This window comes from Urocampus carinirostris, chromosome 19, assembly GCF_059441175.1.
Source record: "Urocampus carinirostris isolate Australia breed hairy pipefish chromosome 19, RoL_Ucar_1.0, whole genome shotgun sequence".
Classification (NCBI taxonomy): Eukaryota; Metazoa; Chordata; class Actinopteri; order Syngnathiformes; family Syngnathidae; genus Urocampus; species Urocampus carinirostris.
Window position 1 is genome coordinate 28,736,579 of NC_142367.1, and position 25,186 is coordinate 28,761,764.

General features: G+C 43.3%; 2 protein-coding genes and 1 long non-coding RNA gene across 3 annotated transcripts in view; 2 read left to right on the forward strand and 1 right to left on the reverse strand.

The window, feature by feature from the left end:
* The window catches only part of LOC148347932 (proline-rich protein 12-like), a 30,371-nt gene extending 27,101 nt beyond the window's left edge, over nucleotides 1-3,270 (forward strand). Inside the window, exons 14-15 of the mRNA XM_088324147.1 lie at nucleotides 466-561; nucleotides 2,217-3,270. Coding sequence (XP_088180273.1) covers nucleotides 466-561; nucleotides 2,217-2,351 — 231 coding nt within the window. The 3' untranslated portion in view covers nucleotides 2,352-3,270. The remainder of the gene's footprint in view (nucleotides 1-465; nucleotides 562-2,216) is intronic.
* Nucleotides 1-25,186, reverse strand: part of LOC148347931 (uncharacterized) — a 60,808-nt gene extending 35,622 nt beyond the window's left edge. The window contains exon 1 of the long non-coding RNA XR_015848126.1: nucleotides 24,752-25,186. This is a non-coding gene — a long non-coding RNA (uncharacterized LOC148347931). The remainder of the gene's footprint in view (nucleotides 1-24,751) is intronic.
* irf3 (interferon regulatory factor 3) lies at nucleotides 4,806-20,665 on the forward strand. Its single transcript, XM_088324235.1, has 7 exons — nucleotides 4,806-4,965; nucleotides 9,027-9,194; nucleotides 11,526-11,697; nucleotides 14,334-14,597; nucleotides 17,698-17,925; nucleotides 18,118-18,208; nucleotides 20,365-20,665. Exons 2-7 carry the CDS (start codon nucleotides 9,030-9,032, stop codon nucleotides 20,663-20,665), a joined length of 1,221 nt encoding a protein of 406 aa, XP_088180361.1. The 5' UTR covers nucleotides 4,806-4,965; nucleotides 9,027-9,029.

Sequence of the window (25,186 nt, forward strand, 5' to 3'; positions counted from 1 at the left end):
GACACCGGCTGCAGCGACATAGCGGGGCTAACTGAAATCAGGCATGGGTCGCCCCCATGCTAGCGGAAAAGGTACAGCAACTAAAATTAAAACAACAGAGACACGTAGCGGGAAAAAAACAACCCAAAGCCAGAAACAAAGTCGCAAATTAGGCAGATACACAAACATCGTGATAACACAGTAAATGCCCTCCGATATGGCAGATTTAAAACAATTTTGCAAAGAAGAGTGGGGCAAATTTCCTCCACAGCATGTATGGCAAAGGTTTGATTTCTGTTATTGCTAAAGGGGGGCGATCCTTTTTCACATATGGGCTTGGGTTGCCTTAATAAATGGAATGAATGTTTGAAAAGTGCATTTTGTATTTCATGGCAATGTATGTCAACACGTGTGGACGCCATGTCTTAGGAGTGAAGTCAACATAGGAATATTATGACGGTCTGACACCCTGTTTTTTTCCTCCAGGACCTTAAGCTGTCATCCGACTCCTATCGAATCTACAGTCTCTACCACTCCTTGCATCACTACAAGTACCACACTTTCTTACAGTGCAAGAAAGAGGTAAGCCCACGTCTCCGATACCCACCGGCAGTCTTCCCTCTAAGCTTTGCGCACCTCCCAGAGCTTTTCTGCACAAGAAAATCTAACCGGCGCACAAAAATCAGGGCTCAAAATTACTAATTAAGAAGCGACTTACGTCAAAGTTACAGTGCATGAAGGTCAAAATACTCTGGTTTCCTGACGCTGTGTTCCAAATGCGGTATTTTGAAGTCAAGGTCGAAGTAGAACAAAGTTGAGTAAAGTTAGTAGAGTTTGTCGAGAACCGGCCTCTTCGGCTCGGCTCACTAAAAGGAACCGGCTCTTCGGGTTGTTTTTTGCTTCTTTAATCCCTACATGACCAAATATTATTTAAAATTATGTACAAAATGACTTAAAGGAAGGGGGGAATAGAACAAAAAAGAAAAAAATACCCAAATGAAAAATGAGTGAAAAGCTGAGAAAAAAAAGAAGGAAAGGGAAGAGAAAAAAAAAGATTTTTTTTTGAAAAAAGACAGAAAAAAAGAAATGTAGGAAAAAAAGTAAATAGAACAATAAAGAAAAAAATATCAAAATGAAAAAGGAGTGAAAAGCTGAGAAAAAAAGAAGGAAAAGGAAGAGAAAAAAAAGAAGGATTTTTTTTTAAAAAAAGACAGAAAAAAAGAAATGTAGGGAAAAAAGTAAATAGAACAATAAAGAAAAAAATATCAAAATGAAAAAGGAGTGAAAAGCTGAGAAAAAAAGAAGGAAAAGGAAGAGAAAAAAAGAAGGATTTTTTTAAAAAAAAAAAGACAGAAAAAAAGAAATGTAGGAAAAAAAGTAAATAGAACAATAAAGAAAAAAATATCAAAATGAAAAAGGAGTGAAAAGCTGAGAAAAAAAGAAGGAAAAGGAAGAGAAAAAAAAGAAGGATTTTTAAAAAAAAAAAGACAGAAAAAAAGAAATGTAGGAAAAAAAGTAAATAGAACAATAAAGAAAAAAATATCAAAATGAAAAAGGAGTGAAAAGCTGAGAAAAAAAGAAGGAAAAGGAAGAGAAAAAAAAGAAGGATTTTAAAAAAAAAAAAGACAGAAAAAAAGAAATGTAGGAAAAAAGTCAATAGAGAACTAAAAAAAATTAACAGCTCTGAAAAAATAAACACAATGAGATTTTTTTAAAGGAATTTAAAAAAAAAAGTAGGAAAAAAAAACACGGAAAAAAGAAGAAAAAGTTTGTGTTGCATTCAAATCATTTCCAATGATATCAAGTGAATCTTGTTGCCAACATTGTACTTCCACTAAAAAATGTGATGAAGTACAGTTCTGTATCTTACAACCGACTCAATAAGCCCCCCAAAATGTTATTATTATGCCACAAAATATGTCAGGAAATAAAAAGAAATGGATATCTTGTGAAAAAATTGTAAAAACAAATGATGTTTTTTGGCAATAGTACATGAGTCAATTCATTCAAAAGAGAAAAATCATTTTGCATTGCCGGAAACTCAGCAAAATGTCAAGTTTTGGATATGTTTGATAATGACTTAGTTGCCACACTTGGGTTTACAGTTGCCCACTGTTGTTTCAAGCGTTGCTCACCGACTTTGTGTGAACGCTCAGACCCTTAAGGAAAATTAGAGGGAACATTGCCCACCGGGGCCTCTCAGTCTCCTTGAGCACTTGTGTCCCTTTCCTCCTCAGACCGACACCATCGAGCAGGCGGCGGAGGATCCTGGCCAGGAGGAAGTGGTGCAGCAGTGCATGGCCAACCAGGGCTGGCTGGACAAGCTCTTCGCTTCCTTTATCGAGCTCCTCGCTCTCGGCAGAAGAGCCTGAGGAGCATCGAGATTCCCGACGGGGGAAAAAAAAAAAAAAAACGGGAGGACGGATCCTGCTGTACAGTTCCTGGCCGCCCCTCGCGTTTTCTTCAAATCTCAAAGATCTGAGGATGTCTTCTCAATGAACTCCCGGGGAGAACTGAACTGCGGTCCCTTTTTCTTCTTTTGACTTTAAAAAAAAAAAAAAACGGTTTCGCCGTGAAGAATGGGGGACCCCACCGGATGAGGGGTCTCCCGCTTGGGACTTTGAGCACCTGAGGAGCCAGGCCGACATCCCGTTAAAAGTGCGTCCGAGAGAAACTATTGACGGCTTAGTTTTGACATAAATTATTTTTTTGCAAAGACTAAAGGGGGGGGGGTGGTCTTTGGGGGGAAGAGCCCCAAAAAAAGGCGTCCGGCGTTCTCTCCTCGGCAGTGTGATAATATATAAACCCCTTTTTATTATTTATACCGGGAGCTTTTTAACTTAACTGCCCGAAACCTTCGGAGAGGACTTTCTATTATCCCCTACGCGTCGACAAGACCGGGGCGGGCCGCGTATCCCGGCCCTCTTCCCCAAATACGGGGGGGTGTAAAATACTCTAGTGGTGTGTGGGGGGGGCGTTCCGTGCGTATTTTCAAACTTGACATTGTCGTGCTTTCGTTGATTCATCGCCGGTGCGGATGCAAAGAAGAAGAAACCCGAGTCATCTGTCCGTTTTCTGTGTGGGAAGGTGTATAAAGAAGTCCTATTTAAAGAGGAGAGAGTCCCCGTCGTTTTTATCATTCGGATGTTTGTGCATACTTCTTTTGAAAACAATCTAATTTTCCATAAAAAAAGGAAAAAAAAAAGGCATGTAAATAGTGTACAGCTCTTTGTCATTCTGTACATGAATTCCCGTATTTGAGAAACGAATAAAAAGCTGCAAAGATCCAAATTTGTCTTTCCTTTCGTAGGGGGGTGGGCAACCTTGGAATCGTGGGCCGCATTGGGTTCCGATATGTGTCCATTTTTCTCATCAGTTATCTCATCTCATTAGCCGTACCGCTTATCCTCAGTAGGGTCGCGGGGGGGGGCTGGAGCCCATCCCAGCCATCTCCAGGCAGTGGGCAGGGGACACCCTGAACTGGTTGCCAGCCAATCGCAGGGCACACTGGGACAGACAACTCACTCGCTCATTCACACCTAGGGACAATTTGGACCGGTCAATTCACCTGAAATGCATGTTTTTGGAATGTGGGAGGAAACCGGAGTGCCCGGAGGAAACCCACGCAAGCACGGGGAGAACATACAAACTCCACACAGGTTGTCTGGAGCTGGATTTGAACCCACAACAGGTTCCCATGACATGAACTGTGCCGCACAAGCGCTAATGAATTCATTTTGTCACATTGGTTTTAAAACGCTCACAATTAAATAAAGACAATATTTTTTGGTAGTATTACGGGTACTGTAGTACTTTATGGTTATTTCTTAAGTATTTGTGTTTCGTTTTTATTTCTGAGTCATATTTTGTAGCATTTCTGTAGTAATGTGAGGATAAGAGGTGCAAAAAAATGACTGGATGGATTTCATCAGTAATATTTTTGTGTTGTAGTAGCATATTTCGTATATCATTGGTTCGCATTTTCAAACACTAAATTTGAAAATGAGTATTTTTTATTATTATTACTGTTTTATTCTTTAGTATTCCTGTCGTATTTATTGGTACTCTGTACTCGTATTATTGTAGTATTCCTTTAATATTTCCCTAGTGGTATTTTGTAGTATGACTATGTGACCTTAGGGAGGATAAGAGGTGCAGAAAATGCGTAGATGGCTTCCTGTAGTCATATTTGTATTGTATTTCTTTCCAAAATTTAAGCAAAATAATATATTTGGTCTTCATTTTCAAGCATTAAATTTGAAAAAATATTTTTGTAGCAGATTTGTAGTGTTTTTGGGGTAGTATTTCCATAACAGGGTTGGGTAGGGTTACTTGAACTTGATTACTTTCAATGACTTTTAGATTACTCCAATACCAAATCTGCTAATAAAAGACAAAAGAAACTAAAGATGGATACAATTATGACTCAACACGTGGTAAACTTTCTCTCCTGGCTTTGATCTCCGGCAAAACTAACATAAAATGCGACAGAAGCAAAATGAAAATAAATCCAAACATCATTTTTGCCGTTCCGTGTATTATTATTTAGAATTGGAGTAATCCAAAAGTAATTGAAAGTAATCCAGTTAAAAGTAACCCTACCCAACCCTGTTCCATAGTAGTAGTATTATAGTATCTACCTCGTCGTATTTTTGTAGCATTCCTGTAGTATTTCCATACTAGTATTATTTTTTAATTGTATTTCTGAGAAAACTCCGTAGTAAGGATAAGAGGGTGCAGAAAATGGTTGAATTCCTGCGATGGTATTTTGACCATTTTTCGTTCGGTGGGCCGCGTGCGGCCCGCGTTCTGTAGTTTGCCCACCCGGAAGTCGAGGGAGGAAAACCCCGACGATGTTCGGAAGACGAAACCGAAACTTCGACTTCGTTCTTTCGAGCGAAACGAATCTTTTGGTCTCTTTCGCTTTTCGGATTTGAGACGTGAAGTCTTCGTTGGAGAAGGACGGAAATCCGACGACGTTGACGGGTAAAATGGACATTTTATGAGTGACGTTGTAGATTACTTCCCTTGTTTTTTTTCCTCTACTTATAAAACTCTACTCGTCTTTTACCTCGCCATTTTTGAATTCAATCCTCAATGTAACAAAACCCAACCGCGGCTTTTAAAATTAATAAATTTACGAAGGAACGAAAAAAAAAACACTTCCTCGTGTTTAAACGCTGCTCACAATGATATTGATTGAAGTTGCGGTGTTTTAGGTCAATAAAAACTGGATTTAAAGGGACAGTGTGTCATATTGAGTGCCGCCTAGTGGTAAAAAAATACTTAAATGCAGTAAAACAACAACATTGATTTGAATACTTGGCAAAATACACGAACTGTCATACTTTGGGTTGGGTAGGGTTACTTGAACTGGATTACTTTCAATGACTCCAATAGCAAATATGCTAATAAAAGACAAAATAAACGAAATAGGAATCAAATGATGACTCACAACACGTGCTAAGCTTTCTCTCCTGGCTTTGATCTCTTTGATCTCCGGCAAAACGAACATCAAATGCAACAGAAACAAAATGAAAATCAATCCAAACATCATTTTTGCTGTTCCATGTATTCCGTTACTCCTCAAGCCTGCACAAAATGGAGTCATTTAATTCATATTGAGTTTATTTTGTCTTTTATTAGCATATTTGGTATTGGAGTCATCCAAAATAATTCAAAGTAATCAAGTTAAAGTAACCCTAACCAACCCTGGGTCATACAAATGTTCATTTTTAGAAATAGACCTAGGCGAAGAAATGTGTATTTCTCTTACTTAGCGGAAGCTCGACCTTGAAGACTTTGCAATTTTTGTCAGGCATCTTGCTGCTGCGCTTTTTCGTTCACATTAGACCAGGGGTGTCAAACTCATTTGAACTCGGGGGCCACACGATAGAACAAACATTCAGTCGGGGGCCGGAACAGTAAATTAAAGAGAAAGAAAAAGAAAAAAGAGGGAGGGGAACGAAGAGAGAGGGTAGGACAAAGAAAGAAAAAAAGGGAAGAGAGGGAGAGAGCGTGGGAAACAAAAGAGATAAAAACTCGTGAGAGAGAGGAAAAGAAAGGGAGAGGCAGAAAGAAATAGAAAGACAGAAGGAGAGAAAAGAGAAAAGAAAGCGCGAAGGGTAGGAAGAGAGAAAGAGAAAAGAGAGAAAACGTAAAAAAAGGAGTTCGAGCAAAAAAAGTTATAAAGACACAGAGAGAGAAAGAGACAAAGAGCAACAAAGGAAGAGAAAAAGAGACACAGAGAGTAAAAGAGACAGAGTGGGAGAAAAAGGGAGGAAAACAGAGAGAGAGATGAATACAAGTACAGTGTTTTTGTTGGAGGCACCTGGCTTTGGCAACATCAAGTTGACATATTTCAACCTGCAGCTTGTTTTTCTCTTGCGCTTCTCTGAGTGTTGTCTCACGGGCCGAAATCAATCCCTTAGCAGGCCTGATCTGGCCCGCGGGCCGCCTCTTTGACACCTGTGACCTAGGCGAAGAAATGTGTATTTCTCTTACTTAGTGGAAGCTCGACCTAGAAGTCTTCGCCATTTTTGTCAGGCATCTTGCTGCTGCGCTTTGTCGTTCACATTAGACAATACAGCGCCGTCTCGTGCTCAATATGACACAATCATTTACCATGTTCTAGATATGTCGAGTTTTTTTATTTGAAGAGTTGTTTCTCTTTTTTTTCTTACAGAAATTTGAGAACATTTCTTAAATGGACAGCGTGTCATATTCCGGGCCTCCTAGTGGTACAAAAAAACCAAAATTCCGTAAAAACTAAACACTTTAAATTCAATACTAGGCAAAAATACATGAGCTGTCATACGAATGTTCATTTTTAGAAATATACCTTAGTGAAGAAATGTGTATTTCTCTTACTTAGTGGAAGCTCGACCTAGAAGTCTTCGCTATTTTTGTTATTTTTGTTTTTTTCTCAGCTTTTCACTACTTATTCATTTTGGTATTTTTTTCTTTTTTTGTTCTATTCCCCCCCCCCCCCCCCCCCCCTTCCTTTAAGTCATTTTGTGCACAATTTTACATCATATTTAGTCATGTTGAGATGAAAGAAGCAAAAACAACCCGAAGAGCCGTTTGGGACCCGAAAGAGCCGGTTCCTTTTAGTGAGCCGAGCCGAAGGAGCCGGTTCTCGACAAACTCTACTAACTTTACTCTACTTTGTTCTACTTTGACATTGACTTTAAAATACCGCATTTAGAACACAGCGTCAGGGGAACCCGTGTATTTTGACCTTCATGCACTGTAACTTTGACTGAATTCGCTTTTTAATTAGCAATTTCGAGCCCTGATTTTTGTGAGCTGGCTAGATTTTCTTCTGCACGGAAAAGCTCTGGGTAGTGCGCAATTGCGCACGGGCGCAGTTTAGAGGGAACATTGGTGTCAGGAAGAGCGTTGTTATAAATAGCCTTACGTAATTTTTTTTTCATTTTCTTTTTCTCACCGTTCGTCAAAAGCGGTGAGCTACTTTGAATATAGCAGTTTTACCTCTCGCCTCAGAGTTGTTTACGTCGCGTCTTTTCAGCTCACCTCACCGTTGAAAATAGATAGCAGTTACCAATATAGTTTTTACGATGCGCTGAAAGAAAAAGCCAACTGCGACGGATTCACCCAAAAATGCGACAGCACCGGACTCACGTCGTCCTTCTGTTATTGTCATTTTTATTTTGTTTCTTTTTTTTCCCGTTTTTGTTTGATTTCTTTATTTCCTTGCCTTTTTAAGTCATTCTGTGGATAATGTTACACAATAATTGGTCATTTAGGGATTTAAGCAACAAAAAAACAAAGGGAAGCATGGCGGCGCAGTGGTTAGTGCGTGTGCGGCACAGTTCTAAGGTCTTGGGAACCTCCTGTGTGGGTTCAAATCCAGCTACCGGACTTCCTGTGCGGAGTTTGTATGTTCTCCCCGTGCCTGCGTGGGTTTTCTCCGTGCACTCCGGTTTCCTCCCACATTCCAAAGACATGCATTTCAGGTGAATTGGTTGGTCCAAATTGTCCCTAGGTGTGACTGAGCGAGCGAGTTGTCTGTCCCCGTGTGCCCCGCGATTGGCTGGCAACCAGTTCAAGGTGTCCCCTGCCCACTGCCTGGAGATGGCACTCCGGTTTCCTCCCACATTCCAAAAAACATGCATTTCAGGTGAATTGGCTGGTCCAAATTGTCCCTAGGTGTGACTGAGCGAGTGAGTTGTCTGTCCCTGTGTGCCCTGCGATTGGCTGGCAACCGGTTCAGAGTGTCCCCTGCCCACAGCCCGATGATTGCTGGGATGGGCTCCAGCATCCCCGCGACCCTACTGAGGATAAGCGGTGCAGCTGATGAGATGAAAAACAAAGGGAAAATCCGGTTTTCTATAAATAGCGAGAATTCCCATCTCGGATTTGCTCAGAAATTCTCATCTCATCTCATTAGCCGTACCGCTTATCCTCATTAGGGTCGCGGGGGGGCTGGAGCCCATCCCAGCCATCTCCAGGCAGTGGGCAGGGGACACCCTGAACTGGTTGCCAGCCAGTCGCAGGGCACACAGGGACAGACAGCTCATTCGCTCATTCACACCTAGGGACAATTTAGACCGGCCAATTCACCTTTTGGAATGTGGGAGGAAACCGGAGTGCCCGGAGGAAACCCACGCAAGCACGGGGAGAACATACAAACTCCGCACAGGAAGTCCGGTAGCTGGATTTGAACCCACGACAGGTTCCCGAGACATGAACTGTGCCGCACAAGCGCTAACCACTGCTCCGCCGTGCTGCTGCTCAGAAATGACTACAACTTATTTTTAAAGTCACAGTAAGAGTTACTTTCCCTTTTTTTTGACTGTAGATGAATTCAGTAGAGCGTACCTATAACTCGTGACTTTTTGAAAGGTCTTGGGCAAGTACAGTCTGGCCGTGCCCATCCCTTTCCAGTCCATACCGGTACCGGCTTTTCAGCGTTACCGGTAGCCGATCCGGCTCCGATACAGCACCTTCATCACGCGGTCGCCGTCTTTTCTCCGACCCGGACTTTCTTTAAAAGTGTATTTTTTTTCTTCTGTCCGGATCAGGAAATGGCGCACTCCAAACCTCTTCTCATGCACTGGCTTCGGACTCAAATCGATAGCGGCGAGTATCCCGGCGTGGAATGGACCGACCGGCAGCGGGGGGAATTTTGCGTCCCCTGGAAGCACGCTTTGAGACAGGATGCTTCCGACGCCGACGTTCTCATATTCAAGGTCCCTTCCTACACACGGAGTTGCAAAATGATTGACCCCCTGTCAGGGGGGCGGGGGGGTCGCTTTAAATGATTTTTATTTGTTTTCATAGGGTTTAGAACAGGGGTGTCAAACTCATTTGAACTCAGGGGCCACACGATAGAACAAACATTCTGTCGGGGGCCGGACGAGTAGATTCAAGAGAAAGAAATAAGAGAAAGAGGGAGGGAAAAGGAGAGAGGGTGGGACAAAGAAAGAAAAAGAGGGAGAGAGCGTGAGAAACAAAAGAAAAAGTCGTGAGAGAGGGGGAAAAGAAAGAGAGGGGAAGAAAGAAATCCAAAGAGAAATAGAAAGACAGAAGGAGAGAACAGAGAAAAGAAAGCTTGAAGGGTAGGAAGAGAGAAAGAGAAATGGAAAAAGGGAAGATAAAGTAAAAGAGGTTAAAAGAGAGAGAGAAAGAGAAAAAAGCAACAAAAGAAGAGAAAAAGAGACACAGAGAGTGAAAGAGACAGAGTGAGAGAAAAGGGGTGAGAGAGAGATACAGAAAAAGAGAGAGAGAGAAATACAAGTACAGTTTCCTTGTGAGAGCCACCTGGTTTTGGCAACATCAAGTTGACATATTTCAACCTGCAGCTTGTTTTTCTCTTGTGCTTCTCAGAGTTGTCTCGCGGGCCGGATTCAATCCCTTAGCGGGCCTGATCTGGCCCGCGGGCCGCCTCTTTGACACCTGTGGTTTAGAATGTCATTGCGAGTGAGCGGATCGCCCAGTCGTAAAGATCCATCGGCAGAATTAGATAGCATCTTGTCTCTATTCTTTAGCGCAGGGGTGTCAAAGAGGCGGCCCGCAAGCTGGATCTGGCCTGCTGAGGGATTTTGTCTGGCCTGCGAGACAATGCTCAGAGAAGCGCAGGAGAAAAACAGGCTGCAGGTTGAAATAGGTCCACTTGATGTTGCCAAAGACGGGTGCCTCTTACAAATGCTGTACTTGTCTGTCTCTCCCTGTCTCTCTCTCTCTCTCTCTCTCTCTCTCTCTATTTTTTTTGTTCCCCGTTCTCTGTGTGCCTTTTTACCTTATTTTGCTCTTTTTTCCTTTTCTCCTCTCTTTCTTGCTTTCCCCTTCTCTCTTTCTCCTTCTTTTTTCTCTCTATTTTTCCTTGGTCTTTGTTCTCTCTCCCACTCTCTTTCTTTCCTCTTCTCTCACTATTGCTCTTTTTATCGCTTTTGTTTCTCATGCTCTCTCTCTCTCACTCTCACCCTTTTCGCTCACTCTTTATCCCTCTCTCTTTCACTCTCTCCATCTCTCTTTATTCCTTATTTCCCCGTTCTCTGTGTGCCTTTTTACCTTATTTTGCTCTTTTTTCCTTTTCTCTCTCTTTCTTGCTTTCCCCTTCTCTTTCTCCTTTTTATTCTCTATTTTTCCTTGGTCTTTGTTCTCTCTCCCACTCTCTTTCTTTCCTCTTCTCTCACTATTGCTCTTTTTATCGCTTTTGTTTCTCATGCTCTCTCCCTCTCTCAATTTTTTCTTCTTTGTCCCACCCTCTCTACTTTTCTCACTCTCTCTTTCTCTTATTTCTTTCTCCCCTTCTTTATTTCTTTCTAATCTACTAGTCCAGCCCCTGAGAGAATGTTAGTTCTATCGTCTGGCCCCAGAGTTTAAATGAGTTTGACACCCCTGCTTTAGCGGTTGAAAGTACCGATCAATAAGCCCGTTTCCAGGGTTGGGTTGGGTTACTTTAACTTGATTACTTTCAATGACTTTTGGATGACTCCAATACCAAATACGCTAATAAAAGACAAAAGAAACTAAATAGGAATCAAATGATGACTCACAACACGTGGTAAGCTTTCTCTCCTGGCTTTGATCTCTGGCAAAACGAACATATTTAGTTTCTTTTGTCTTTTACGAGCATATTTGCTATTGGAGTCATCCAAAAGTCATTGAAAGTAATCCAGTTAAAGTAACCCTACCCAACTGTGCTCACTATTACAAAAAGTCTTAGTCAATAGGCTGGAGGAAGCTGGGGTGGGGCGCTCATGCTTACAGTTTTCCGTTCGCGCAGATTGAAAATGGCGAAAGTAAGAAAAGGACCATAGCAAATAAAGTCCAGACGTCGATCCGAACTCCCAAAAAGATGAAAATAAAAAAAGTTTTTTCAAGCGCGTCTAAGAAAGGAACGTACTCGCACGCGCCCCACAAGCAGCTTGACGGAGGCTGCAATGACGATTTCAGCCAGAAGAAGGCGTCAGCGAGTAGAAAATGTTTACATTCCAAGACACGGGCCTTTTGGCTGTTGAATCTGGAGTCATTTTGAAGGACTCGTTCATGGTGGCCGCATCTCCTTTTCGTGGTAGGCTTGGGCGAAGGTGAGCGGGAACGGACGCGTTCAAGGAGAACCTTCCGTATGGAAAAGGAACTTTCGCTGCGCGCTGAGAGCCAAAAAGTTCGAGATGGTGGCCGACCGAAAGAACGACACGGCCAACCCTCACAAAGTCTTTCGCTGGCCGGACGAGTCGCCCTCGGGAGGTAAGCCTCGCTCGCCGTTTCCTGAATCTCGCGGGCGAAATACCGAAAAACATCAGGAACCGATTTCGACCGTCTGTTCGTCTCAAGCGGTGAGGTTGGTGTCTGATCAGGCGCCACCGCATAGACCCGGGGAGCCAAACTCATTTGAACTCAGGGGCCACGCGATAGAACGAACATTCTGTCAGGGGCCGGACGAGTAGATTCAAGAGAAAGAAAAAAGAGAGATAAAAAAATAAGAGAAAGAGGGAAGGAAAAGGAGAGAGGGCGGGACAAAGAAAGAAAAAGAGAGAGAGGGAGAGAGCGTGAGAAACAAAAGATAAAAAGTGGTGAGAGAGGGGGAAAAGAAAGGGAGAGGAAGAAAGAAATCCAAAGAGAAATAGAAAGATGGAAGGCGAGAAAAGAGAAAAGAAAGTGTGAAGGGAATGAAGAGAGAAAGAGAAAAGAGAAAAGGAAAAAAGGAAGTTATAGCAAAATAGGTTAAAAGACACAGAGAGAGAAAGAGACAAAGAGCAACAAAGGAAGAGAAAAAGAGAGAGAGGGAGAGAGCGTGAGAAACAAAAGATAAAAAGTCATGAGAGAGGGGGAAAAGAAAGGGAGAGGAAGAAAGAAATCCAAAGAGAAATAGAAAGAGAGAAGGAGAGAAAAGAGAAAAGAAAGTGTGAAGGGAATGAAGAGAGAAAGAGAAAAGGAAAAAAGGAAGTTATAGCAAAAGAGGTTAAAAGACACAGAGAGAGAAAGAGACAAAGAGCAACAAAGGAAGAGAAAAAGAGAGAGAGGGAGAGAGCGTGAGAAACAAAAGATAAAAAGTCGTGAGAGAGGGGGAAAAGAAAGGGAGAGGAAGAAAGAAATCCAAAGAGAAATAGAAAGACAGAAGGAGAGAAAAGAGAAAAGAAAGTGTGAAGGGAATGAAGAGAGAAAGAGAAAAGGAAAAAGGAAGTTATAGCAAAAGAGGTTAAAAGACACAGAGAGAGAAAGAGACAAAGAGCAACAAAGGAAGAGAAAAAGAGAGAGAGGGAGAGAGCATGAGAAACAAAAGATAAAAAGTGGTGAGAGAGGGGGAAAAGAAAGGGAGAGGAAGAAAGAAATCCAAAGAGAAATAGAAAGACAGGAGAAGAGAAAAGGGAAAAGAAAGGGCGAAGGGTAGGAAGAGAGAAAGAGAAAAGGAAAAAAGGAAGTTATAGCAAAAGAGGTTAAAAGACACAGAGAGAGAAAGAGACAAAGAGCAACAAAGGAAGAGAAAAAGAGAGAGAGGGAGAGAGCGTGAGAAACAAAAGATAAAAAGTGGTGAGAGAGGGGGAAAAGAAAGTGAGAGGAAGAAAGAAATCCAAAGAGAAATAGAAAGACAGAAGGAGAGAAAAGAGAAAAGAAAGCGCACAGGGTAGGAAGAGAGAAAGAGAAAAGGAAAAAAGGAAGTTAGAGCAAAAGAGGTTAAAAGACAGAGACAAAGGGCAAAAAAAAAAAGGAAGAGAAAAAGAGAGACACAGAGAGTGAAAGAGAGGGACAGAGTGGGAGAAAAGGGGTGGAAAAGAAAGAGAGAGAGAGAAATAAATCCAGGGGGGTGAGGGTCAAACAGAGTTGGTGGATACAACCGGAATGTTTGATCTTACATTACACATCGTCCAGTGTTTTCCCGAATTGCTCGGTCCACATATTGAATGGATTTGGGAGTACAGTCCATAAACATGCCCGATTAAAGTCGCCGTCGACGATAAAGCTCCGTTGGGGTAAATAACAATCATGTACGTGAAGATGCACAAAAACGGATGTAAATACTCACAAAAATGTTCGTTAACACACATAAAAGAATGCAAATACAGAAAAAAAACAATGATAAACAAATTAAATGGACGTAAACATCTACAAAAACGTGCGTAAACACTCAAAGTCATACGCAAGTTCGCACAAAACAGACATAAACGCAATAAACATATGTAGATACACGCTAAAGCCTACTTGAACTCAAACATAAACCTACGTGACGCACCGCTTTTCGACTCTCAGTAACGGAGTTATAACAGTGTAATAAATAAAGAGTTCGGTGACCCTGTTACTGAGAAAAATAACAACAACAACCAAATACTTTACCGGCCAGAAGAGGGCGTGGGACCAGTACGGCTGAGGAGGGAATCTTCAGGGCAAAGAGAGAGGAAGGTCGTAGGGTAAGGAGGAATCTTGAAGGAAAGATTTGGGACTATCTATCTGGAAGATGGCTTGGGTGGACTATCAAAGAGGGAAATGAAGTAGGAGGTTGGAGTGGCAGGTCTTGGACTGGGTGAACTTAGAATGAAGCTGGTCATTTTCACGAATCAAAACGAATCAGAAATATGAGGTGGGAGCCTAGGGTCTTTATATTAGAAGTTCCTGGTTGTGTATTTGGAAACAGTAAGGGAGATTGGAAAATGGGGAATCGCTGCCGTATTTTGCAGAGTAGAGACTGCAGGCACCAAACCATGACACAGTTCATATTTTGCTTTCCTGCTCCGCCAATCGAATGATGACTAAGATGGAGGTTTATTTCTTTGTAGATCTGTTAGACTGACTGAATCTGTTAGAAACACCACGATGGCTAGACAGAAATGAGTTGTGTTGTTTCTTTTTATAATGTGTAATATAAAAATCTTCCTTTTTTTGTCAAGACAATTCTCCTGCAGAAGCACCAGACCAACCCCATCCACATTTACACGACAGTCTTCCCGTACAAGAAGTAGGTGGCCAGGTTGTCCAGTTCCTGGAAGAGAATCCCGATTGTCCTACGGAAAGTCTACGTCTCCAAAATTGGACATGCTGGGACGAATTCGCCGCCCTGTCCGTCCACGACTACAATCTAGCGTGCGAATCGGAAGCCGAGGAGGACATTCTGCGAACCTGTGTCAGGCAGCTCGACATTCAGCCTCAAGAAGGTATGTTAAAGGGACAGTGTGTGAAAGTCATAGCTAAAAATGGGACCCAAGTAAAAGTTACTTCAGAATGAGAGGACTTTAGGTTACAAAACAAGGTGCGGACCAGATACTGCAAACGAGTATACCGACGTATTTACCTTTGGTGCAGGAGGCGCTAAGCAGAGGAAAAAGTGTACAGGGAGTGCAGAATTATTAGGCAAATGAGTATTTTGACCACATCATCCTCTTTATGCATGTTGTCTTACTCCAAGCTGTATAGGCTCGAAAGCCTACTACCAATTAAGCATATCAGGTGATGTGCATCTCTGTAATGAGAAGGGGTGTGGTCTAATGACATCAACACCCTATATCAGGTGTGCATAATTATTAGGCAACTTCCTTTCCTTTGGCAAAATGGGTCAGAAGAGGGACTTGACAGGCTCTGAAAAGTCAAAAATAGTGAGATATCTTGCAGAGGGATGCAGCACTCTTAAAATTGCCAAGCTTCTGAAGCGTGATCATCGAACAATCAAGCGTTACATTCAAAATAGTCAACAGGGTTGCAAGAAGCGTGTAGAAAAACCAAGGCGCAAAATAACTGCCCGTGAACTGAGAAAAGTCAAGCGTACAACTGCCAAGATGCCACTTGCCACCAGTTTTGCCATATTTCAGAGCTGCAACATCACTGGAGTGCCCAAAAGCACAAGGTGTGCAATACTCAGAGACATGGCCAAGGTAAGAAAGGCTGAAAAACGACCACCACTGAACAAGACACACAAGCTGAAACGTCAAGACTGGGCCAAGAAAAATCTCAAGACGGATTTTTCTAAGGTTTTATGGACTGATGAAATGAGAGTGAGTCTTGATGGGCCAGATGGATGGGCCCGTGGCTGGATCGGTAAAGGGCAGAGAGCTCCAGTCCGCCTCAGACGCCAGCAAGGTGGAGGTGGGGTACTGGTATGGGCTGGTATCATCAAAGATGAGCTTGTGGGGCCTTTTTGGGTTGAGGATGGACTCAAGCTCAACTCCCAGTCCTACTGCCAGTTTCTGGAAGACACCTTCTTCAAGCAGTGGTACAGGAAGAAGTCCGCATCCTTCAAGAAAAACATGATTTTCATGCAGGACAACGCTCCATCACACGCATCCAAGTACTCCACAGCGTGGCTGGCAAGAAAGGGTCTAAAAGAAGAAAAACTAATGACATGGCCTCCTTGTTCACCTGATCCGAACCCAATAGAGAACCTGTGGTCCCTCATCAAATGTGAGATTTACAAGGAGGGAAAACAGTACACCTCTCTGAACAGTGTCTGGGAGGCTGTGGTTGCTGCTGCACGCAATGTTGATCGTGAACGGATCAAAGCACTGACAGAATCCATGGATGGCAGGCTTTTGAGTGTCCTTGCAAAGAAAGGTGGCTATATTGGTCACTGATTTGTTTTTGTTTTGTTTTTGAATGTCAGAAATGTATATTTGTGAATGTTCAGCTGTTATATTGGTTTCCCTGATGAAAATAAATAATTGAAATGGGTATACATTTGTTTTTTGTTAAGTTGCCTAATAATTATGCACAGTAATAGTCACCTGCACACACAGATATCCTCCTAAAATAGCTAAAACTAAAAAAGCCCCACTCCAACTTCCAAAATATTCAGCTTTGATATTAATGAGACTTTTGGGTTCATTAAGAACATGGTTGTTGTTCAATAATAAAATTAATCCTCAAAAATACAACTTGCCTAATAATTCTGCACTCCCTGTATAGCTCCGCCCATTCCTACCGCTCACCCAATCAAATTGCTTCAGGTGCTTTGCTAGGGCTTCTGGGTTTTATGGTTTGTTCTCTGGCTTTGCATCATGAAGTGTCTGAACAAACGGGGTCTGCTGGTGTAGCACCTTGACTCTCAACTGTAGTTCAAACCGAGTCCTATATAGTGGAGCTCATATTTCCCAGGATTGTCTCAGTTTCGCCAGAGCGATAATCTGCTCCGCACGAATCATAAAATGTGAAAAATTGCTCAATCTCTTTCACGTCGAAGCCCCATGTACTCACGAAAAAAAGACTTAAAGGGCTCGTGAGCCATAGATTCCTGACCCCTGCTCTATGGAGTAAATCACAAACTGCTCAAGTAGACCTATGCTACTGTACTTCCAAGTATTTTCGCACAACAAAACTAAAGGATTCTGGCTGGCGGTGGGGGAGGGGCACCAGGCGAGCATTCAGGTGTAGCAAACCCAGAGAAGTGAAGCGCTGCTGGTAACATCATAGGCAGTCATAGGCATAGGCGAGCGTGTTATTTCGCACTTTTTGTGATTTATCCTTTTAAGTGTTTGCTTCTATCTTCGGTGTTTTTCGTCCCGTTTGACAACGACACTTTGGATGACTTTCTATCCTATGGTTATGGCTTTTAACGCACAAAAATGCGTTTATTCGAGGAATCGACTCTGTGCCTTGAAGAATTCTCGTGCCGGTGTGATGAGGGGGCCCTAGCGTGGATGCAGAGCCAGAGCCAAGGCTAAGCGGCTAGCGGCGATATAAGCCTTTGGTACCGTCCGTAATCATGGTAAACGTGAACTCTCTACGAAAAAAGACCGACGGATTGGCTGTGCTGGTGAAAAACATCAAAGCGTTGAGGGAATGCAGTTTGCTGTGTTTTACGGAAACCTGGCTCATGTCTAGCATCCTGGATGCTATCGTGGAGCTATTTGGAGCTACCCGGCTTCAGCGCTGTTAGGGACAGAGACACAAAAGCCTGTGGGAAGCGGAGAGGAGGCGGACTACGTGAGGCGGTGTAACCCTGGGCACGAAGATTTCCATCGGCCGCAGGGACGTCACACTTTTGGCCTAGCGTGTGACGTCATCCACTCCGCTGTGGCTAAACGACAACACAGCACCCCGAGGCCATCCTGTTAATAAACAACAAAAGGATCCTTCTGGAAGTGTGACTTTCCCTACGGGGATGAATAAAGTATTTTTCTGTCTATCTGGTACACACCTGAGTTGGTTTAAGGAGGACGCGTCTCCTAACTAGGGGCGGAACAGGAAACCATAGCGTGTGGCGGCGGCGGGAGTTCGAAAAGGGCAACGAGCGAATGACTACTTTCGATTTGGCTTTTTCCGCAGGGCAGCAAACGCCACACGCCGATCTCCCTCGACCGGATCCCTGCGTCCGTGGACCGGCGATCGGAGGCTGTGCGTCGCCGTGGCAACAACCGCCTCCGGGGGACGGAGACCGGTTGCCCGGGCGACCGGCTTACCCTACCGAGGGGGCCTCGGGCGGGGCTGGCCCGGACCAATTAGCCGAGCCGTTTTTAGACAACCTCCATAAGACCATGAACGGGGATCATTTCAGTAAGTCCAATCGAATTGAAAAAAAAGGGGACGAGATTGCACTCTGGGGGGGATATCCAACACAGGGGTGGGCCCCTATTTGGAGTGGCCGGGCAGGGGCCCGCCCCATTGTGTTCGAAAATGTTCTATTTGTTAAAATGGAGTGGTTTCATCGCATCGCTCACCATGAAAGTCTGTCTTTGGTACGTTCAGCGACGGAATTCCGGATTTCGATCTACTACAGAGGCAAAAAGGTGTCGGAGCAGCTGGTCACCAACGAAGCCGGATTTCGCTTAGTTCACAGGTAAAAACGACGCACGCTTCTCCAGAGCGAACGAGACGGAGACTCCGGTAAAAACAGGGGTGGGGGACTATGCGCTACAATAATAGCCGAGTTTTTGACACACACTGTTTACTCGAAATAGAGTTTCTAGCAGTATCGTGTAGACCCTTCTATCTACCGAGAGAGCTAACTGTGGTCATTGTGCTTGCTGTTTACGTTCCACCGGATGCTAACGTTCCACCGGATACAAACGTTAGCATAGCGCTAAATCTCCTGCCCGCTGCTATCAACAAACAGCAGCTCGCACACCCCGACGGAGCTTTTAGCGTCGCCTCGCCGGCGACTTTAATCAGGCATGCTTAAGGACTGTACTTCCCAAATTCATTCGATACGTGGACTGAGCAACCAGGGGGGAAAAACACAGTAACATCAAACATGCGTACAGAGCTTCCCCCCTCCCCTCACTTAGCTGGATCCGGCCATCTCTGTCTGTCCCTTACCCCCTCATATTGGACAAGTTGAAAGCAGGAAATAGCTACGCGAGCGTAGCCCGACAATATGGCCTGAATGAATCCACGGTACGGAACATAAGGAAGGAAGAGAAGAACATCTGCAATATCTTTCACGAAAGATGCCAACAGGCTTGTAAACACCCAGAATAAGACCATGGTGCGAATGGTGATTTGGATCTACCATTGCAGCGCGAAAAAAATCAGCCTGGATGCAAACATAATCCGAAGTAGGCTAAATCTTTGTTTTATGCTATGGTACCCGAGGGTGGTGACGACAACAAAGCAAAACGATGGACTAATTATGTTAGCTAATTGTAGTGTTTGCTTGTTTTTGAAAGCTGATAACGATAATTGGTTGCTCGTAACTACCGTATTTTCCGCACTATAAGGCACACCTAAAAGCCTTTATTTTTTTTTTCAAAAGCTGACCATGCGCTTTATAATACAGTGTGCCTTATTTATGGATCAACATTAAGTTTTCCAACTAACTTGCAGCCGCCGACTAGATCTTCCCCCGAAGGCCAAGTAGTCCGCGGTGTATGCTGGGATTTATTTACCGGCGTTTCATTGGCTAACCAATGTGTCAATCATCATTTGAATCAATCACTCTTGGCTAAAGTTATTCGGAGGTCAAGGGGCGGATCCTTTTTATCATTTACAGGCTGGCATTGGCTTAAACGGCAAAACAAAGCCTGCAATTGGCCGAAACAGATGAATGCGTATAGCTCGTGGCTGACGGCACACAGAAAGCATTTTTTTCTATTCTGTATTCGTAAATATTTTATTCTCCTGGATTTACTGCACTCACGGATATAAGAGGACATTGGCTGCACATTATTATGAACACAACGACTTCGGCGAGCTACTCCGGCTATATATTATCCCTGTATATTGTTTCAGACTGAACTCGATGTTTCTGTGATAAGCAGTGCAGATAATGAATGGAGTGTCTATTTTTAAATTCAACTCAATTCCAAGTGTTTATTGTTATATGCACGGTAAAGTTGCGACCGAAAAAGAAAATAGAAACTAAGGAATGGTTGGCATTTCTTGAATCCCAAGACTTTAACCTTCCAAATGATGGAACGATGCATTTGAGTGACATCGTACGGACACTGTTTCCGTACATGTCTGAGACACGTATTTGCTTCTTTGCAAGCTTTGGGAATGTTAAGGGGGTAATCAGTTGGACTGAACCATCCGACTGTTTTGTCCACGTTCCCATTGTAGCGCCTTATAATCCGGTGCGTCTTATGTATGTCAAAAATGGGACCAAAAACGATTTTTTTCGGGGTGCGCCCTATAACCCGGTGCGCCTTATAGTGCGGAAAATACGGTAAATTGTTCGGTAGAACAGTGTTCTAGACTCTCAATTGTTATTGTAGATAGACAACATATTTTACAGTTTGTTTTTTTGTTATAACATGAATTTCACTCTCTCTCTCTCTCCCGTATTCTATATGGTGTACTGTATACAGGGGGGGGTATACCTGTATACGTTTTTTTAAGGATTTTTGAAGGGGTGCCGCTACTTTGCGGATTTTCAGTTTTCGCGGGTGGTCTCGGGCACTCCGCGTAAGCTCATCGAAACAAAATCACTCAAATCTCGTTTTTCCTCCCAGCTTCTCCGCAACCATTTTTTTTTAACTCAATGTTTTCCCGAAGGCCCGATCAGGTGGAACCCGAACTGGACCCGCAATCGGGTTTGACCCTGGTTTCCCTTCCGCTTCCCGTCACCGTCAAGGACCAGAAGCAAGCCAGACTGACCCAATACATCCTAGACATGTTGGGAGAAGGCGTGGACATCCGAGTTTCGGGCTACGTCCTTTACGGCCAGAGACGAGGAGAAAGCAAAGCCTTTTGGAGCTCGGCTCAGTTCCCCGGCAGCGAACCGCCGCAAGAAATTTCGAAACTGCAGCCGGAGCCGCTCTACCACTTCCGGGACTTTCTCCACGGTAGGATTTGATCGTTCTCTACGACTTGTCTTCAAACTAGGGTCCTAATCAGTGTTCCCTCTAAGCTCGTACATTCTCAGCGCACAAGAAAGATCTAGCCAGCGCACAAAAATCAGGGCTCAAAATGACTTATCAAGAAGCGTTACAGTGCATGAAGGTCAAAATACACAGGTTCCCCTGACACTGTGTCCTAAATGCGGTATTTTGAAGTTGAGTCGAAGCGGAACAAAGTTGAGTAAAGTTAGTAGAGTTTGTCGAGAACCGGCTTCTTTGGCTCGTCTCACTAAAAGGAAGCGGCTCTTTCGGGTCCTAAACGGCTCTTCAGGTTGTTTTTGCTTCTTTCATCCCTATATGACCAAATATGATGTAAAACTATGCACAAAATGACTTAAAGGAAGGGGGAGTAGAACAAATAAGAAAAAAATACCAAAATGAAAAAGTAGTGAAAAGCTGAGAAAAAAAGAAACAAAAGGAAATGAAAAAGAAGAAGGAAAAATTGAGAAAAAAGCCAGAAAAAAAGAAAAGAAAAATGTAGGAAAAAAGTAAAGAGAGAACAAAAAGAAAACAGCTCGGAAGAAATAAACACAATGAGATTTTTTTAAAGGAATTAAAAAAAAAAAGTAGAAAAAAAAATTCACACCACGTCTCATCACGATATCGTGCAGCCCTACCGTCTGGACTCGGTCTTACTTGGGGTTTTCCGTTATAGCTTGGGAAAGTAGAATGTCTTTTTGGGAAACCCGACGAGTCCGCAAAATCCGAAATGCCTGGTCCGCTTTTATTTGGGGCATTTTTCACATCTAGGGTAACCCACTTAACTGCCTGTAAAATATGGGTTGATATTCAATCTCGTTCTGGCCTGGGAGAGCGGAATGTCTTTTGGAAAAGCATGCTGAATAACAAAACAGACAAAAAAGAAAGTTGTGTGTTTAAAAACCTCGTATGAACCAACACCTCTACAGCAACACCCAAATAATATCACATCTACATTATAAAGACTTCAAATATGTATGTGGAAAAAGAAGCATGGGCAAATACCCCCAAGGCCTGATTAGAATTCCAACAGAACCTATTGTCCAGTCGTTCACCACACAAGCGTAATTGGAAATTTCCACTACACTCAACCTCACTCAGACAAATAAAGAAACTCAACTTCTGGGGGTTTACTCTGCTCCTCCTCCAAACCAAACACAAACGTGAAACGGCAAGGAACAAGAGACAGATGCGACATCCGCAGAATCAAAAGTGTTGAGTCTGCTTTTTGGGGGGGCATTTTTCACATCTAGGGTAACCTACTTTGTTACCTGTGAAAGATGCAGGTTGTATTTAAACTCCAACCCCTTTTTCTTGGGTGGACAGACACACAAACAAAAACAAAGCAGATTGTGTATATATATATATATATATATATATATATATTTATATATAGGGCAGAACGGCGGCGCAGTGGTTAGCGCGTGTGCGGCACAGTTCTAAGGTCTTGGGAACCTCCTGCGTGGGTTCAAATCCAGCTACCGGACTTCCTATGCGGAGTTTGTATGTTCTCCCCGTGCTTGCGTGGGTTTCCTCCCGGCACTCCGGTTTCCTCCCACGTTCCAAAGACATGCATTTCAGGTGGATTGGCCGGTCCAAATTGTCCCTAGGTGCGATTGAGCGAGTGAGTTGTCTGTCCCCGTGTGCCCTGCGATTGGCTGGCAACCAGTTCAGGGTGTCCCCTGCCCACTGCCCGATGATTGCTGGGATGGGCTCCAGCACCCCCGCGACCCTACTGAGGATAAGCGGTGCAGCTGATGAGATGAGATGAAAAACAAAGGGAAAATCCGGTTTTCTATAAATTTGCTCAGAAATTCTCATCTCATTAGCCGTACCGCTTATCCTCATTAGGGTCGCGGGGGGGCTGGAGCCCATCCCAGCCATCTCCAGGCAGTGGGCAGGGGACACCCTGAACTGGTTGCCAGGGCACACAGGGACAGACAACTCATTCGCTCATTCACACCTAGGGACAATTTAGACCGGCCAATTCACCTTTTGGAACATGGGAGGAAACCGGAGTGCCCAGAGGAAACCCACGCAAGCACGGGGAGAACATACAAACTCCGCACAAGAAGTCTGATATTTATATATATATATATATAATATGTAGCGTATTTTCCAGACTATAAGTCTCTCCAGAGTACAGGCCGCGCAAGCTGGGAAGATGGGAAAACCATATACAAGTTGCATCTGGAGTATAAGTCACATTTTTGGGAGAAATGTATTTGATAGAAACTAACACCAAAAATGTACATGTCTTTTCGAAAGGCAATTAAAAATCAAGATAAAATGGAGAACTCGCTATACTCATTTTACACGTATTTGCGAATCTTAGACACGCTCCGTAACCACGTCACGTACTCGGTATTTAGATAACTCTCGAATTAAGAATCACTCGATGAAAAATGAAAAAGTCATCCTCGGTGTCAATTTGTCATTGTTGTGGTGCTTGTCGTCGAGTGAAGTTTAAGTATGCCTCCGAAAAAAACAGTATAAACAAAATTGGTCATTTATCAGTGTCAGTAATAAGTCGAAACATGATGCGGAAAGTGATAACGGCAATAATTCCGGCACGGAAAAAAGGCGGAGAAATTATCCGTAAGATCGCGGAGGCAAGGAAAACACGTGTGTTGAAGCGAACGATTCGACGAAAGACAATAAACAAAAGAATACTTCGAGCAAGAAAAGGACTTTTCTGCCAAAATGGCGTTTGTTGTTGTTGCTGGCCTCCGCCTTGGCCACTGGAGGGCAGTACACGACGTAGCTTCTCATTGAAGAAGAATTTATACCAGGGGTGTCAAACTCCTTTTAACTCGGGGGCCACATGATAGAACAAACATTATCTCGGGGGGCGGACTAATAGATTAAAAGGGGAAAAAAAAAGAAATAAGAGAAAGAGAGGGCAAGAAAAAGAGAGAGGGTGGGACAAATAAAGAGAGAGAGGGAAAAAGAGAGAGAAGAGAGGGAGAGAGAACATGAGAGAAAGAAAAGACAAATAGAAAGAGAGAAGTAGAGAAAAGAGAAGGAGAGAAAGACAGGGAGAGAGAAAGGGGAAAGCGAGAGACAGAAGAAAATAGAGAGATTAGGAAAAAAGGAAAAGAGAGCAAAAGAAGGTAAAAAGACACAGAGGGGGAAAGAGACAAAGAGGAACAAAGAAAGAAAAAGATAGAGTGAGTGAAAAAGAGGGATAGAAAGTGAGAGAAAAAGGGAGGAAGAGAGAGGGAGAGAGAAAATAAGAAATACAAGTACAGCGTTTATTCGAAGCACCTGGCTTTGGTAACATGTACATTTTTCAACCTGCAGCTCATTTTTCTCTTGTGCTTTCCTCAGCGTTGTCTCACAGAGCGGATTAAATCCCTTAACGGGCCTAATCCGGCCTGCGGGCCGCCTGTTTGACACACCTGCTTTATACATTAGTTCGCTTAGTGCTTTGTAATACCTGTATGCATATTTCTATTGGAAATAAGATGAAAAACAAGTAGATTTCTGTACTTTATATATATTTTGACAAAAATAAGGGACGCTGCGTATTATTTGACCACTAAATGTCGCTGTAATGCTAGAAGGCACAAGGGGAATACAAACTAGACTCAAAATGGCCATTTTCCCGCCCAGCCTTTCACAAGTTTTTGGTCAATTATAGCAGCTCCTTCTAGTTGAAGACTGTTTTGCCGAAAAGAAATACAGATTCCATGACCAACAAGTTTTAAAAATGTACGTTCATTTTTTAAATAATCAATATATTATTTAGTGCCTCCTAGTGGTAAAAAAGTACATGAACTACAAAATACGAGGTTGTTTTCCAAAGACCTGTATATTAGCGTTTAGCCTCCCCTAGAGACATCATTGTCGGCCATTTTGGAGCGACGGGTACTCGAATTAGCCAAAACTTTGCCCAAAAAACGAGATGAAAGACAGTGCGGTTGGATGTCCTCGAGTGTCTACAGCGACATCTTGTGGTCAAACGATACACTGCGTCTTTTGGGGAAGAGTGGCGACCGGTCAGTTGTCCACTTTTTGATTGTGGTCGATGCGAATTGGGAAAGGAAGGACATTGGCCCTACCTTTTTGTTTTCTTTCCGTTTTTGCTTCAGGTGGTCCTGACTTCTTTGGAACTGTTGAAAAACATGGCCACGGAGGGCGGAGCGTCCTCCTTGAAGTCCGTCGAGTTGCAATTGTCGCTGGAACAAATGATCATTGGATGAGGTTCTCTTTGCAAACGGCCATCTTCACGACGACTTTTCATTCCTGTGAGGCGTCAGAGCGCCATGAGCCGCCAGAGGGCGCCAGAGAACTGATTGGACGCACCTGCTGCTCCTTCGAACTCCATGCGGCTCACTGACCTGCACTTTTAATCATGTCCGCTTGATGTCGCCAAAACTACTCACCGAGACGCTGTCACTTTCTCTGTCTCTTTTTCCTTCTTTACATTTTTCTCTCTTGCTTTTTGTCTCATTTTTAATACTCTTTCTCTCTCTCATTTTCACTCTTTTTTCTCC

Coding starts and splice junctions, on each gene's coding strand:
- irf3 (XM_088324235.1), top strand. CDS start 9,030: ATGGCGCACTCCAAACCTCTTCTCATGCACTGGCTTCGGACTCAAATC. Junction 14,598..17,697: donor CGACATTCAGCCTCAAGAAG/GTATGTTAAAGG, acceptor CTTTTTCCGCAG/GGCAGCAAACGCCACACGCC. Junction 17,926..18,117: donor CATGAACGGGGATCATTTCA/GTAAGTCCAATC, acceptor TGGTACGTTCAG/CGACGGAATTCCGGATTTCG.